The sequence below is a fragment of the Fukomys damarensis genome, unplaced genomic scaffold (genome assembly GCF_012274545.1).
Source record: "Fukomys damarensis isolate Sample0158 unplaced genomic scaffold, DMR_v1.0_HiC HiC_scaffold_16, whole genome shotgun sequence".
In the NCBI taxonomy this organism is placed as follows: Eukaryota; Metazoa; Chordata; class Mammalia; order Rodentia; family Bathyergidae; genus Fukomys; species Fukomys damarensis.
In genome coordinates this window covers 23,473,764-23,488,194 of record NW_022900928.1, presented here as the reverse complement: position 1 = coordinate 23,488,194, position 14,431 = coordinate 23,473,764, and the positions used below count along the sequence as shown (strand labels likewise).

Here is a 14,431-nt window from a genome sequence, read left to right as displayed (position 1 = left end):
TAGTTTTCCTTGAATATTTCAGTCTTTATTTCTAAAGTCTCCAGTGTCAACTAAAACTTTGATTAAATTACTTTGTTATGTTTTTCTCTTGTAAATCTGTCTTTTGTTGCACTAGTATTTGATATGGATGTTGGAACAGAAAGGGAGAAAGGTAATTCACATTTTTGTCCTTACACTGTCTTCCTGGGTTCTAAGATACCCAAGCCACTGTGATCAGAGCAGAATAACATGTTCCTAAGTTGGAAAAATATTCATTTGGTTGAGTCTTTTCTCCTACACTAGAATATCTTAGTGCACTGGGACCTGAGGCTAACAGGTCTCCTTTGCTCAGAGGCTCTCTGTTTTAACTTTCCTTTAATCCACAGAGAAATCGAGGGCTATATATTTTCACAGGGCCTCCAAGCTCTGTATTTTTTTCTTACTACCATGAGCATGATCCCATGTCTTTCCCTTTTCTCCCTTTGTCCACCCTTCTTGACATTCAGGTTGCTTCTCCTGTTTTTTGGTCTTTCTCTTGCCTGCTGTATTTCTGCATTCTGTGTTCCTAATCCCGCCTTTGCAAAAACAGTGTCCGGACCAGGAACTCCAAGGTATCAACTGGTGGATAGCAGTGTGGGACTATTAGAGGGAGTAAAAATAGTGGAGAACACAGCTGATGAGAAATGGAGCTGATGGCAAGGGGACAGAAGGAGATGTGTGAGGGTGGGCTCCAGAAAGCAGGGAAGCCAAGATTAAATTTGTGAATATAGGTTTGTTGCTTTGTAAAAGAATAGTTTAAAAGAGCTAGGAAATGAATTCTGAATTCTTTCTATGTCTCTCCTCACAATATTTCTAGTTTTTTTTTGTTTTTTTTTTAGGGGGAGGTCAAAAATTCTAACAATGTAAGATATGTTAAAGTCAATAGATAGTCCTGATATATTTAGGACTGGCCATGCCACAGCTTAGAGACTTTTAGGTTATCTTACGTGTACAAGCATAGGTTTGTATTTGTTAGTGTTTTGCAAGAGAGTGTCTGTTCTTTTGGATGATAGGGCATGGTATAGCTTACAAATATAATGGAGTAGAACAGTTGCATTCTAGAGTAGGTCTTAGGATATTATTCTGTTACTAATGATTGTCATAGGATAGTTATTAATTTAGGAGTGCAGATGGTAAACCTTCAAATCGACACACTTACCATAAAAATACAAAAAAGGATAGACAGTGAATTATTCTATTTCATTATCAAGATATTATTGGAAGACACGTCTTGTGTTTAGCTTAGCACTGAGGGGCCCCGAGCTATACACTTGTAGCGTGTGCCATAGAATTATTCCCAGTCTTAGGAGAGAAGGGAAAAATCATCAGTAATCAAATAAAGACAAAAATCAGGATTTTGTGGTCTAAGGTAGTGTGATCAAAGACAAAAATACTACTAATAGATTCAAGGAAATGTACAGTTTGGGGCACATCGGGAGAGCCAACAAAGAATTTGGAAATGCAGAGTTGTAGATCATTTTATTGTATTTAACACTTTGAAGGTTGGTAAGCAAGGTGTAATTCCCTACTTTTAGCTGTTTATGGTCAACTTTTCCATACTAGTAATGAGAATCAAGCAGATTTTTAGTGTGAAAGGTGAAAGAAAGAAGAAAAAAGACTGGAAGAGGAGCTGAGGTTTTAGAAGCTGTGCCTGCATTTGTTAAGTTCCTTGCAATTCTACACACTAATAACCACTCTCCCTGGCTGGGATTTCACATTGAATTTTTCTTCAAATTCTTAAATTTCAATTAAATAGGTCTCTGCTTAATATTATTTTATGTACATATTCTCATAGAAAGCTTCATGGATTGCTGATAGGTAAGCAGGATTAGGACTGAGTTATATGACTGTCTCTGGGAAAATATTCCCATAGCATTGTTATTAGATTTTAAAATTGTGACTGAAATTTTGGCAGCTATTTATTAGGAATGAAAAGAGATGAGGGACAGTTGATCATTTCCTACAAACTGAAAGTGAGAGAATCATATTGAAGAAGGCTTAGATGTAAATGTCTTTAGATGACTGTAATAATCAGTCATGCAATTTTTATTTTCTGTTTATGAGATTCATCCGACCATGACCATAATGGCCCCATTCAACTTGAGCAGCTTCAATCCAGGCCCCTTCATCCTGCTGGGAATCCCAGGGCTGGAGCAGTTCCACATCTGGATCGGGATTCCCTTCTTTATTTTCTACCTTGTGGCCCTTATAGGCAATAGTGTTCTTCTCTACCTTATTTTCACGGAGCGCAGCCTCCACGAGCCCATGTTCTTTTTCCTCTCCATGCTGGCTGCTACAGATCTCATCCTGTCCAATGCATCTGTACCTAAAACATTCAGTGTCTTCTGGCTGGGTCCCCAGGAGATCACATTTCCTGGATGTCTTACTCAGATGTTTTTTCTCCACTCCGGTTTTGCCATGGATTCTGCTATACTGCTCGCCATGGCATTTGATCGCTACGTTGCTATTTGCTTCCCCCTAAGGTACACCTCTATTCTCACACGTCAGATTATTATGAAAATCATGATGGGCATAATCAGCAGGAGCTTTTGTATCGTCTTCCCCTGTGTGTTCCTATTAAAGCGACTACCATTCTGCGGGACACTTATTATTCCCCACACATACTGTGAGCACATAGGTATTGCCAGGCTTGCCTGTGCAGATATTTCCATCAATATCTGGTATGGCTTCGCTGTTCCTATAATGACTGTCACTTCAGATCTAGTCCTCATTGGAATTTCTTACGTTCTCATCCTTCGTGCTGTCTTTAACCTTCCATCCCAGGATGCCCGACAGAAAACCCTCAGCACATGCGGTTGCCATGTCTGTGTCATTCTTATGTTCTACACACCAGCCATATTCTCTGTCCTTGCACATCGCTTTGGTCACAATATTCCTCACTGCTTCCACATACTTTTTGCTAACCTCTACGTGTCCATCCCTCCAGCGACCAATCCAATCATCTACGGGGTGAAGACCAAGCAGATTCGGGACAAAATCAAACTACTCTTCTCCTCTAAAGGGTCGACAAGAGGCTGAGGGCTTAGGAAAGAAAATTGGTTTTGCAGTATTTCTCATTTTTTAAAAGTGAGAATTTATATCATGTTAACACAAATCTACTAAGGTTTATTGGAAGCAGTAAGAAAAGAAGAGCAGGTAAATTTCAAGAGAAGCAATACAAGGTTGAAGAAGACATGAAAAGATAGATCAGAGGGAGGTTTAACATCTCATTTTCATATAAGACTTGTAAGACATAGGATAGCTTCTCATCTGTATTATAGAGATGGATTATTCTTATAAACGAGGTAAAAGTGGTGAGTAAAACCACAATTTTGGAAAACCTTCTGTCGAACTTTCCACATAAAAACTTGTAGAGATAACAGGAAATGATTATACTTTTGAAGAATTCTTTACAGGACATTAATCTTCTAAGATATTGGTTCTCAAACTTGCAGTGGGTATCAGGATCACTTGGAGAACTTAAAGTGCAAAGCTCCAGGCTGTGTCATACTTCGGTGGACCTCTCCATTCTTTAATAGTCTTCCAAGTGACTGCGATCTTCAGAAATCTTGTGTGCTTTCAGATTAGAAAAGTCATGGTCTTTTGAAAAACCCACAGGCCTGGTTCTTGTGGTAATTTTTAAGATCTAAAAGGGGGTTATGTCTCCTTTATTTCCTTTGGGACCACCATTCTTCATCCACACTAAAACTTCTCCCTTTTAAGTCTTATATCATCAAAATATATTATTTGTTTCATTTCTACTTGCAGTATTTATCTGTTGAGCCAGGTAACTCTTTCTTCTTTGTCTTCTGGCATAGTGTTGCTTTTTCCAAAAATAAAAGAAAATAAAGCCAAAAACCCAACCCTTGTTATAATTCTTGGTGATTTTCACGTGTACATAGATGTCTCTTTAATAATTCGATAATGACATTGCATTTTACAAAGATGGCCACATGTACTTTTCATCTTCTGTACTTTTCCGTGCTATGACCTTCTTCCCATTTCCACATTAATGGAGTCCAGTCTTCCTTTTCTTGACTCTGCATGGGGCTCAGAAATTCCTTGACCAAACACATCCAGTAGAAGTTACTTTCTGTGGTTTCTGAGAGTAGGTCATATAAATCTTTTCAGTTTCCACCTGGGTCTCTCAAAATGTTTGATCATTGTAGGCTCCCTTTAGACCCTAGCTACTATGCTGTGAGTACGCCAAGTAATACGGAAAAGCTATTTCTAAATACTGGAGCGACTATCCCCCAACTGAGACCACAACCGACAATTGCCAGCTATGTCAGTAAGACATCTGGGACATCCAGTCTAATTAAAATTTCCAAAAGCAGAAACACAGAAAATAGAAAATGTACCTAATGTCCTGGTGCATTTGGCCAAGGGAATTTTGAGGTAGAGAACTAAAAGTGCAATGTTATTTTTATACCACATATGATGGGGCACAGATAAAGAAACATGAGAAGAATGTTCTATTAAGAACAGAGATTTCTTTTTCAGCTTTAATTGAGTTTATTGGTACATTTTAGGGGTACAGTACAGTTACATTCATTGTTGGGATCTTGTACCTCTACATGATTACTGACATTTAGAAATGGGAAGAAAGAAAAAGAAAAGAAGAACAGAGAATTTGTTTAAGGATGCACTTTACTAACATTTTCAACTAGACAAAGGGCCTCTAGGAATCTCAAAAATATTTCCCCTTAACACCCTAATACTCCACTAAAGTGAGGTGATGTACTTTCTAGGAGATATTTAGAAGTATAACTTTTCTCTAATGGAATAAATTCTAGTTTTTCACAGATAATTCAGTATTTATTTTCATTGGTACATATTTGTAGTGGGAAGTTGATACCTGCTCATGAAACACCAATTCCTTTTTTGTCCTCTTTCCCTCTCACTCCTCACCCACCCTCCATCTTTTTTTTATCCTTTCTCATATATATACACACATACACACATACACATTATATGTTTGTAGTGTATAATAATCACATTTCTCATAGGGACTTGGTACATGTACACAGCTCATTACAATTCCCCTTTTAAAATCTCATTTCCCTCTCTTTCCTCCTCCCTCCCTCCATTCAACTTTTAAGAGAGATGTGTAGATGAAAGCACCATCAGTTTCTACTTAAAGCTGCATAGTCATTGCAAATGAAAGGAAATCTTTGAATCTACAACCTCCTCCAGCAGGCAGAAGGCTGAGAAAGCTAATCACACTTCAATATATGTGATTTTGAATTGAAAAACAAAAATGACACAAAATATTGAGCCAGTTGTCTATAAGCTCTTGTCAAGCTATAATCATCCTCAGGTAACAGGACCATGTCCTTAGTAAGAAATGGTAATACATTTGAGTTTGAATTTTAGAATTATAAGAACACATAATTGTTCTATGGAGCCATTATTTTTAACACATACACATCTATTGCAGTTATTCTACAAATATCACATTGTATGTTGGCTGTGTAGGTGGCAGATAACCTATTTATTTACTTTGTTGTTCTTAAAATTGAGAAGAACTGCATTCAAAGAGCTCTGTTGAAAGAACTGAACTCCAGAAGTCATATTTACACTTTTTTGAAATTTATTTTTAATTAGCATATGATCATTGTACCTGTTTATGAGGTACAGTGTGACATTTTGATCTGTTTATAAATTGGGCAAAGATCCCATTGGTGTAATTAGCATACTCATCACCTTAAACATTTATCTTTTGTGGTGAATACATAAAAATCTTCTCTTTGATTATAAACAATGCATTACTAATTATATTCACCACACTGTTCAATAGAATACCAAACATCCTCCTGGTAGAACTGGAACACACCAACTGAACCCACCAACCCATCTTTCCCTGTGCTCACTTCCCCTTATTCTCAGTTCCTGGTAAAAAGCACTCCACTCTCAATTTATAAGATCTGTACTTTGAATTAATACCATAATGGACATGAATATTCAGAGATGGTAAATGTACTCTGGATGTAGGAGGAGATATATAATATTATGGCTAGAGAATGGAATATTGCAAGTTTTATTTTCCAAGAATGGCCAGAAGAATATCTTGTATGCCATCAACTTTTCTGCGATATTACTTGACACTCCTTCAAAAGATCTGATCTATTTCCTGTCTTTTTACTGAGGACTGGCCTTAACAATTTTCTTGAAAAATAGAAATAGTGTTGGGGTTATCAGAGACACTGTTAGAAGAAATCTTGCCACTTTTCATTGGTGTTTTTACACATTTACTTCTTTTATACTTTCTAGTACACAAGCACCACACTGTGAAATCCCAAATGACAGAGAGGTCATGTGCTTGACAGTCCTGACTGAGTTTCAATTTAGCAACCAGCACCAACCACATAAATTCTGGTTATGCTTAGAGATGAGTGCAATTCCATCAAAATCAGACTGCAGCCACCCGACAGATAGCCCAACTCAGAAACGTTCCACCGATTTCAGTATATTTATAGAACCACAAGAAATGATAATAAATTGCTTTGAAATTACTATGTTTTGGGGCTAATTTTATGCAATAACAGATAACAGGGGTACATTTGATTCTCAGCACTCTGACCTTTCCTTCCAATATCTTGACTGCCCTACCTCAGATACACACTTTAGAGTTTGTATTTACACATTCTAGACATTTAGTTCCTAGCTCATCACCCCAAGCACTTTTTCTCTCAAATCCCAATTCAACAACCTTAGAACTTTAAGCATCAATAATAAATATATTTTACTCTCTTTTCACATATATTTACTTTGTTTCTTTATTCTTCCCCTTGGCAACATTATGTTATGGTCCGTTCTTAGAATTAAAGTTTCATACAGAAATCTCAGTCTCTCAGTCTCTTTCTCTCTCTCTTTCATTATTACCTTCCTCCCAAGTACACAATTCACTGTGCTTTTTTTCATAGCAATCATATCTGAATCTAATTCTGTACTACATTGTGCAGCCATGGGTCCAACAATTTTTTCCTCAGTTTTGCATTATTAACTTTTCCTCTCTGTTGGATCTTTCTTTATCAGAATAAACATTTTATAATATTTCTCTCAAGTTAAAATTATTTCTTGATTCCAGTTCCACTCCATCTATTACCCCCAATTGTGTTTTCTTTTGCAATACAACTCCCTGAAGGAGAGGTCTCTGTCCACTATTTCTACTTCTGTCTCATTTTTTCTTCAACTCACTCCTACCTGATTTTCATATTACCATTGCCCAATTCTGTTTTAGTCAAGGACAATAATCATTACAATAGTAAAAATAGAAGTCTCGGTCTTCTTATTATCTATTAGAAATGTTGTATATAATTTTATGTACATTTTTATCTTTTTAAATTATACTCTTCACTTGTCTTTCACACTTTTTCTTCTACTTTATTTGCCTCCTTCACTGGTTCTTTCTTCATCATGTAAACTCTATACTAGAGTTTAAATCTTTGATTTTTGTGTGTATGTGTGTAGTACTGGGGACTGAACCCAAGGGTTCATGTTTCCTCTATAAGGTATTTTTAAAGACTCAAAACATTTTTTTGAAATAGAGTCTTGCTAAAGTTTTCAGACTGGCCTCAAACTTGTTATTCTTCTGCCTCAGCCTCTCAAGCAGGTATTATAATGCCCCATCACACCAGGATCTTTTGCTCTTTATATATATTATATACTCATTCTCTTTTGCTTTTTTGTTTGTTTGTTTCGGGGTTTTTTTTTTGGTACCGGGGATTGAACTTGGGTCTTTGTGTTTGCAAGGCAGGCCACCAAACCGCTGAGCTAAATCCCCGGCCCCCACTCCTGGACTTCTGACACGATGCCAGCTTCCTGCCTCTATTCTGCCTCTTGTGATGTGGTGGTTATTATTTGCAGGCTCGGGGTGGTCACTGGCCTCGGTCTACTTGGTAGACCACCACCCAAAAGTGTCTGTGTACTTTATGGCCTTTTTGTTTGTTTGTTGTTTTGAGACAGGGTCCCTCCTCTCTCTCTCTCTCTCTCTCTCTCTCTCTCTCTCTCTCTTTCTCTTTCTTTTTGGTACCAAGAATCGAAGTCTGGTCCTCATGCTTACAAAGCAGGTGGCGATGCCACCGAGCTAAATCCCCAGCGATCTCATTTAATCTCATAGCTCTAAAATTTTGTCAATATGATGATGACTAACAAATGTATAAACACAGTGTGGGCTTTTCCTCCTAACTACTGATTTGAATATTAACAACTGAATATATGTCTTTTCTTTTGTAGATTCTGGGATGGCCCACAATTAGCAATAATGTTGATTAAATAGTTTGCCATCTTAGTATAATTAGGTGAAGAGGAGAAGACAAGGAATTAGCCTAATAAACATGCATAAATGTTAAGGAGAAATAATGAATCAAACTCAAAGTCAACCTAGAAGAATTCAGATTAGGCATAGTGATTCTTTTCTGGAAAGCAACTCATCCGTGTTACGAGGTTGGAGAACAAAAGGAAGCTGGGAAAATTCCACCCCAAGATATATCCTTTCCAATTGTAGCCCCACTTCATGTTCCTCCTTTCTTGAATTGCTTTCCCAACAGTCTGGCAAAGCTTGCTTACATTTTTTGTCTAAATATCCAACAGTCCCTTGGTGCAGGGTGCGGTGACTTCTTTCCTCTATCTTAAAATAAGTCACTTTGAAAGATCCTGCACTGACTGCCATGTCTCCCCAGAGTCTGGACCTGCAAATTCATTTCTGTGTAGCAGCTGTTACCCCGGGTGTTCTGAGCCATGCGCTGCCTAACTGGATTAAAAAGTCTTTGCACCACAGGGATAAATAGGCCCAGACTTCAGATCCAGGAGCTGTGCTACTTGTGCTGGATCAAGTCTTCTGTGCTGCTGACTACCTAGGATGGGGTGAGTGTTAAATAGATGAAGTGAGCAGGAAACTGGGCTCAGGACAGTTCTCTTCAGCCAGGAAGAGAGCTAGGGAAAGACTAGGAGAAATGACAATCATACAGAGATGCTAATGTTTTGGGGTCCTCTAGAGATCATCTTAGTTAGCTCCCTGACTCCATTATAGAAAGGACAGTTCCTTGGATCCCTCAGATATTTGTATAGACCTTATGCATATTAGCATCTATCACAGTAAATTCTCCTTGCTTTTCACTTGAATCTGTCCTGCTGCAATTTGAGATTTTAGCCTCTGGCTGTTCTCCTTGTAGGTTCAGCTAAATAAGATGGATCTCTAGCAGGAGCCTTTCTTAAAACAATGAGGTCAGCATTTCTTTTTCCTCTTTAAAATAAATTCTGTTTTGTGTATTAGAAGCATACAACACTAGGACATGAGATATCTGTAGTAGTTACTCTAGTGACATATAATAGTTGCCTCTTCTCACTTACACCAGCCAGGTATGGTGAAGCTATATACATTTGTTAGTGAGCAACTTTGTTCCTGAGTGCCTAGACCTTCACAATATCCCCAGAAAGGTTAGACTGCACCAAAGACCCCTGATTTTGTGTCCCCACGTTGTCTGAGTATAGCTGATACTTTCTGTATTTAATTTTCTTCATGTGGATAATCCTAGAATTTCATGTGCATAAACTTTAGAAACCCACCAAGCCACAAATTCTGTTTTTTGTTTTTGTTTTTAAATGGAACTGCTAGTTTTATTTTTTGAGAAATCTCCACACTAATTTCCTCCCTGGCTGCACCAGTCTCTACTCCCACCAACAGTGGCGAAAGGTTCCTTCTTCCCTGCATTCACCCCTGCTGGCATTTGTTATTGGTTGATTTCTTTTTTTCCCCCTCATTGAGTTTATTGGTACATTTTAGGTATACAGTACAGTTACATTCATCATTGGGATTTTATACTTTTACATGACAGGTCTTGGTTCTGTTTCTCCCCATACCCCTGCCCTCCCTTCACCGCCTCCCCCCTCCCCTATTTACAAAGACTTTGTTTCCATATTTTCCTTTTCTTATATTTTTTCTTTTCCCTTACTTCCTTTCCCCTACCCTTTCTGCTTCCCCTACACCTTTCAAACCACAAATTCCCAGGTGCTTCCCCCCACCCCAGGGAAAAATCAAGGCACAAGCGTTGAACACACTTGTTATTTTTGAATCAAAGGAAACCAAATGCCATGATAATTCCTTGACCTTGAGGGAAATTGATGAAGAAACTCCAATGATTCTGGCAGTTTGATGATATTAGGATATTCTGTGAATCATCCCGCTTCATCTCCTGGGAGTTTACCTAACCTATTTAACTGAGGACCATCCTCTGCTATCTTTAAAGAAAATCCTTGATTTAAAAAGGAGTGAAACCATATTGCCTCATCCTGGATTACAGACTTAAGAAAACCATATTCTTTCCTTCCTTCCTTCCTTCCTTCTTCCCTTCCTTCTTCCTTCCTTCCTTTCTTTCTTTCTTTCTTTCTTTCTTTCTTTCTTTCTTTCTTTCTTTCTTTCTTTCTTTCTCTTTCTTTTGGTACCAGGGAGAGAACCCAGGACCTTGTGTTTACAAGGCAGGCAGTGGAACCACTGAGCTAAATCCTTGGCCTTACATCTTTCAGTATAAGATTTTCAAATGAGGTTTCCTCTTTCTTAGAGGTGACTCAGAGATTTCAAAATCACGAGAAATAACTATTAAACCTGACAGGCGTTTAGTTATAAGACTATATTACACTGGTATTCTTTGCATAACTTTTCTCAACCATACACAAAATCCTAAAAAATATTATTATGTGAAACTGAGGACTGAAGGATACAAAAAATAATAAAAGGAATGTAGTTGGCACGTACTGCAGTGCAGCCATACTTTGAACCCTGAGAGTCTAAACTTAAGTCTTGATATCTTATTGTTCAGACTGGACCCCAGAGAGAGAGCTTCAGAAGGCTGACAATTCTGGGAGTACATTTCTACGAGAGAAGATTGACGCATTTAACCCAGATTTGGAGTCTAAATTTCATTTCCCCCAGGAAGACTTCTCTGGGTAGAAATTGCCTATGTGAGTCTTTTCATAGCCTAATCAGTACAGTATTTAATGCATATGATGGAGATTACTTGAATAATTATGTATTCTTATTAAATTGTCTGCTTAATATGTCACTGAGCATGTGTGTTCTTACTCATCAATATACGCGAAACAACGAGAAGAATAATTCGTTACACAAGATACTGACAGTAAAATTTTGTAACAAAGAAATGAAATAAAGCAACCCAAGAAACGCTATTATATATTTATAAGTTTGGAAGCCTAAGAAATTGAAGAAAAGAACATTTATTGTGGGTTGTGATTATAGACCTTGGCACAATGAAAAGAGAAACTTCCTCCAACTCAGGATCTGAAGTTGAGGTTGGCTGCATAGAGAAAACATCAGCTTCTGGGCAGCAGAGATGCACAAGTAACTGCCAGGTGACCTGTTTTCTCAGGATACCTTCAAGCAACATAAAATTACTGAATCACAAATACTTAGTAACATATTTCTTAACTATGTAACAAAATTACCTCATATTGGTTTATCTGTTGTTTTAAAAGAGCAGACATTACAAGGATAGAAACCAAAACATTTATATTTTTCCAAGATGGGCCCTGACATCTGTACAATCCCTTTCTCCTTGGAAGTTGTAACTGAATGCTCAAATTTTAAAGGATACACACAATCACAAATCACAATTTGTAGTAAACATGCTTGTTGTGGATTTAAAATACAAACAATAATGATTTTGCATATGTGCTGCCGATGCAACCACAACGATAGTGATTTTGTTAGTAATTAAAACTTATACTAATGCTATCTATATACTTTACAACAACTCAATATAAATTATAGCAGTAAATGAGGCATATACATTGCAATTGCGAAAGCAAACAAAATCTATACTGCGCCATTAGTTACTATTTTAATGTTGCAGTTTCCTTTCCGTGAGTAGAGATTTAAAGGAAGATAGTCTTTGTGAAACGCTTTGATTCTTTGTTCCTGCCACATTTTAAAATTCTTTCTAGGGAAGAGTGGCTGGATGAGCTAAATGTTAATGTCTCTTCTAAAAGACAAGAATCTTTGATGCCCAGAGACAAGTTCGACAAGCAGAGAATGGTGAATCTACTCGACTGTGTGCAGGGTTCTCCCAAGACAAGATGCTGCGAATTTTTTCCTCCTTTTCTATTGCCATGATCTCAAACCACAGGCAGCCATTCTGAGAAAGCCCTAATTTCACTCACCTGTCAGCTCCACATCTCTGCCCTTCTTTTTCTTCCTCTCGCAGGAAGTATTTCATCTTCTTGGAGATGTAGGCGAGTGCATTACCTATGTGTCTTCTGGACTGACTGGTGAGTGCAGGACAGGCTGTACAGCACACACTATGAAAGGTTAACATCTGCATTATAGTTGATTTGTTATATTAATGTTGCAGCATTTGGGCAGCAATGAAGAGACTTCACTGGGAGGAGGAAATCCTGGAAGTGGGATAAGCACTTATTAGTTACAAAATCACTATAATAGCCTTGGCCAGAAAAGAAAAAGGAATGAATTTCAGTCGAATTTGTGGGAATAAAAGGGGCAAGAAATCCAATATATGCTTTGAAGAAACAAATGGCATTGTAGATGACATCATTTTATTTTCTAACCGCTTTTAGGAATATAAAGGCTCTTTTCTGCTTCAGTATGCTTTCCACATCTGGCTCCAATGACACCACCTTCCACCCTTCTACATTTATTTTACTCGGAATTCCTGGGATGCAAGAACAGCATATTTGGATCGCCATTCCCTTCTGCTCCATGTACATCTGTGCTCTGGTGGGCAATGGCACCATCCTGTACATCATCACGACAGACAGATCACTGCACGAGCCCATGTACCTCTTCCTGTGCCTGCTTTCCATTACTGACCTGGTGCTCTGTTCAACAACATTGCCCAAAATGTTAGCAATCTTCTGGCTTAGGTCCCACACAATTTCCTATCATGGCTGCCTCACCCAGATGTTCTTTGTTCATGCAGTTTTTGCCACTGAGTCAGCTGTTCTGCTGGCTATGGCTTTTGACCGCTATGTGGCTATCTGTCGTCCACTTCATTACACGTCTATCCTCAATGCCACCATGATCGGGAAGATTGGTCTGGCGTGTGTGATTCGCGGCCTTCTCTTCGTTTTCCCCTTTGTCATCCTCATTGAGCGTTTACCTTTCTGTGGACACCGTGTAATTCCCCACACTTATTGTGAGCACATGGGCATAGCCAAGCTGGCATGTGCCAGCATCCACCCCAACACCATTTACGGTCTTACCGTAGCACTTTCGATCACTGGCATGGACGTGGTTCTTATTGCCACTTCCTACATCATTATTCTGCAGGCTGTGCTGCGATTGCCCTCTAAAGATGCCCAATTCCGAGCATTTAGTACTTGTGGAGCCCACATTTGTGTGATTCTGGTCTTCTATACCCCAGCCTTTTTTTCTTTTTTTACCCACCGTTTTGGCCACCAAATACTTCCTCAGGTGCACATTGTACTTGCCAATCTCTATCTACTTGTGCCCCCTGTCCTCAACCCTCTGGTCTATGGCATTAATACCAAACAGATCCGCCTGAGAATATGTGAAATTTTCATGGGCAGGAAGTAACTATACTCTCTACATGCCCAAAGAACTAACAGGAAAAGCTAGAATTCATCCTTTATCTTCTTCGGCACCTGTTGTCCCCAGACTAGTGGTTGCTGCCTCTTCTAATTCCAGCAAGCCAGTATCGTGTATCCCCTGATAGTCTAAAGTATTTAGGGCAGCTCATCTATACCTATTTGCTAAATCTACAACATACTAATTTCCCATAAAGTTATGGTGGGACCTGTTAATGGCCTGTCTCTCTTGAATTTTCCTAAGGAAAGAGTAAGAGGCACTCTACTCTGCTTAAAAGAGCAAGCCAGGGAGACTTAACTCCATGAGCAAAAGTCCCATTTGTTAGAGCTAGGAGAGATGTTATAAAAGAGCTCTTTACTTATCACTTCAATGAATTGAGAGTACCTATACTTATTATTTAATTAATTAATAATTGTCAGCACTTTCTTAGACCAAGAGTACCCGCAGTGAGAGTGTCAGCCCTAGGGTAGATATGGCTGTGAGCCCAGGCCCTCGGGAGCTGGGCTTAGGTTTGAAATAGATGTGAATGATGGCTTGGTGGTTCAATGTGAGAAGTCCAGAAGCACATTACAATGTGGGAAAGCCACACACAGCGCAGGTTTCTCAAGGGAGTGCTTCAGAAGATATGCACCTCGTGAATGATGACCTTTGCCTCATTCCTGGCTTTTTCAGAGTGATGAATTTTTTTTTCCCCATTTCTTTTTTTTTTCTTTTTATTGAGTTTATTGGTACAATCTAGGTATACAATACAATTACATTCATCATTGGGATTCTGTACCTTTACATAATAGATCTTGATTCTCAATTTTCCCCTTGTGCCTGCCCTCCCTC

The 14,431-nt window shown here is 38.5% G+C and overlaps 2 protein-coding genes across 2 annotated transcripts; both read left to right on the top strand.

The window, feature by feature from the left end:
- The first annotated feature begins 2,094 nt into the window (after nucleotides 1-2,094).
- LOC104865881 (olfactory receptor 52H1) lies at nucleotides 2,095-3,057 on the top strand. The gene has a single exon (XM_010629640.1). It carries the CDS (start codon nucleotides 2,095-2,097, stop codon nucleotides 3,055-3,057), a length of 963 nt encoding a protein of 320 aa, XP_010627942.1.
- A 9,580-nt stretch (nucleotides 3,058-12,637) lies between these two features.
- Nucleotides 12,638-13,588, top strand: LOC104865871 (olfactory receptor 52D1). The gene has a single exon (XM_010629631.1). The coding sequence runs from the start codon at nucleotides 12,638-12,640 to the stop codon at nucleotides 13,586-13,588; it is 951 nt and encodes a 316-aa protein (XP_010627933.1).
- The last annotated feature ends 843 nt before the right edge of the window (nucleotides 13,589-14,431 follow it).

Coding starts and splice junctions, on each gene's coding strand:
- LOC104865881 (XM_010629640.1), top strand. CDS start 2,095: ATGACCATAATGGCCCCATTCAACTTGAGCAGCTTCAATCCAGGCCCC.
- LOC104865871 (XM_010629631.1), top strand. CDS start 12,638: ATGCTTTCCACATCTGGCTCCAATGACACCACCTTCCACCCTTCTACA.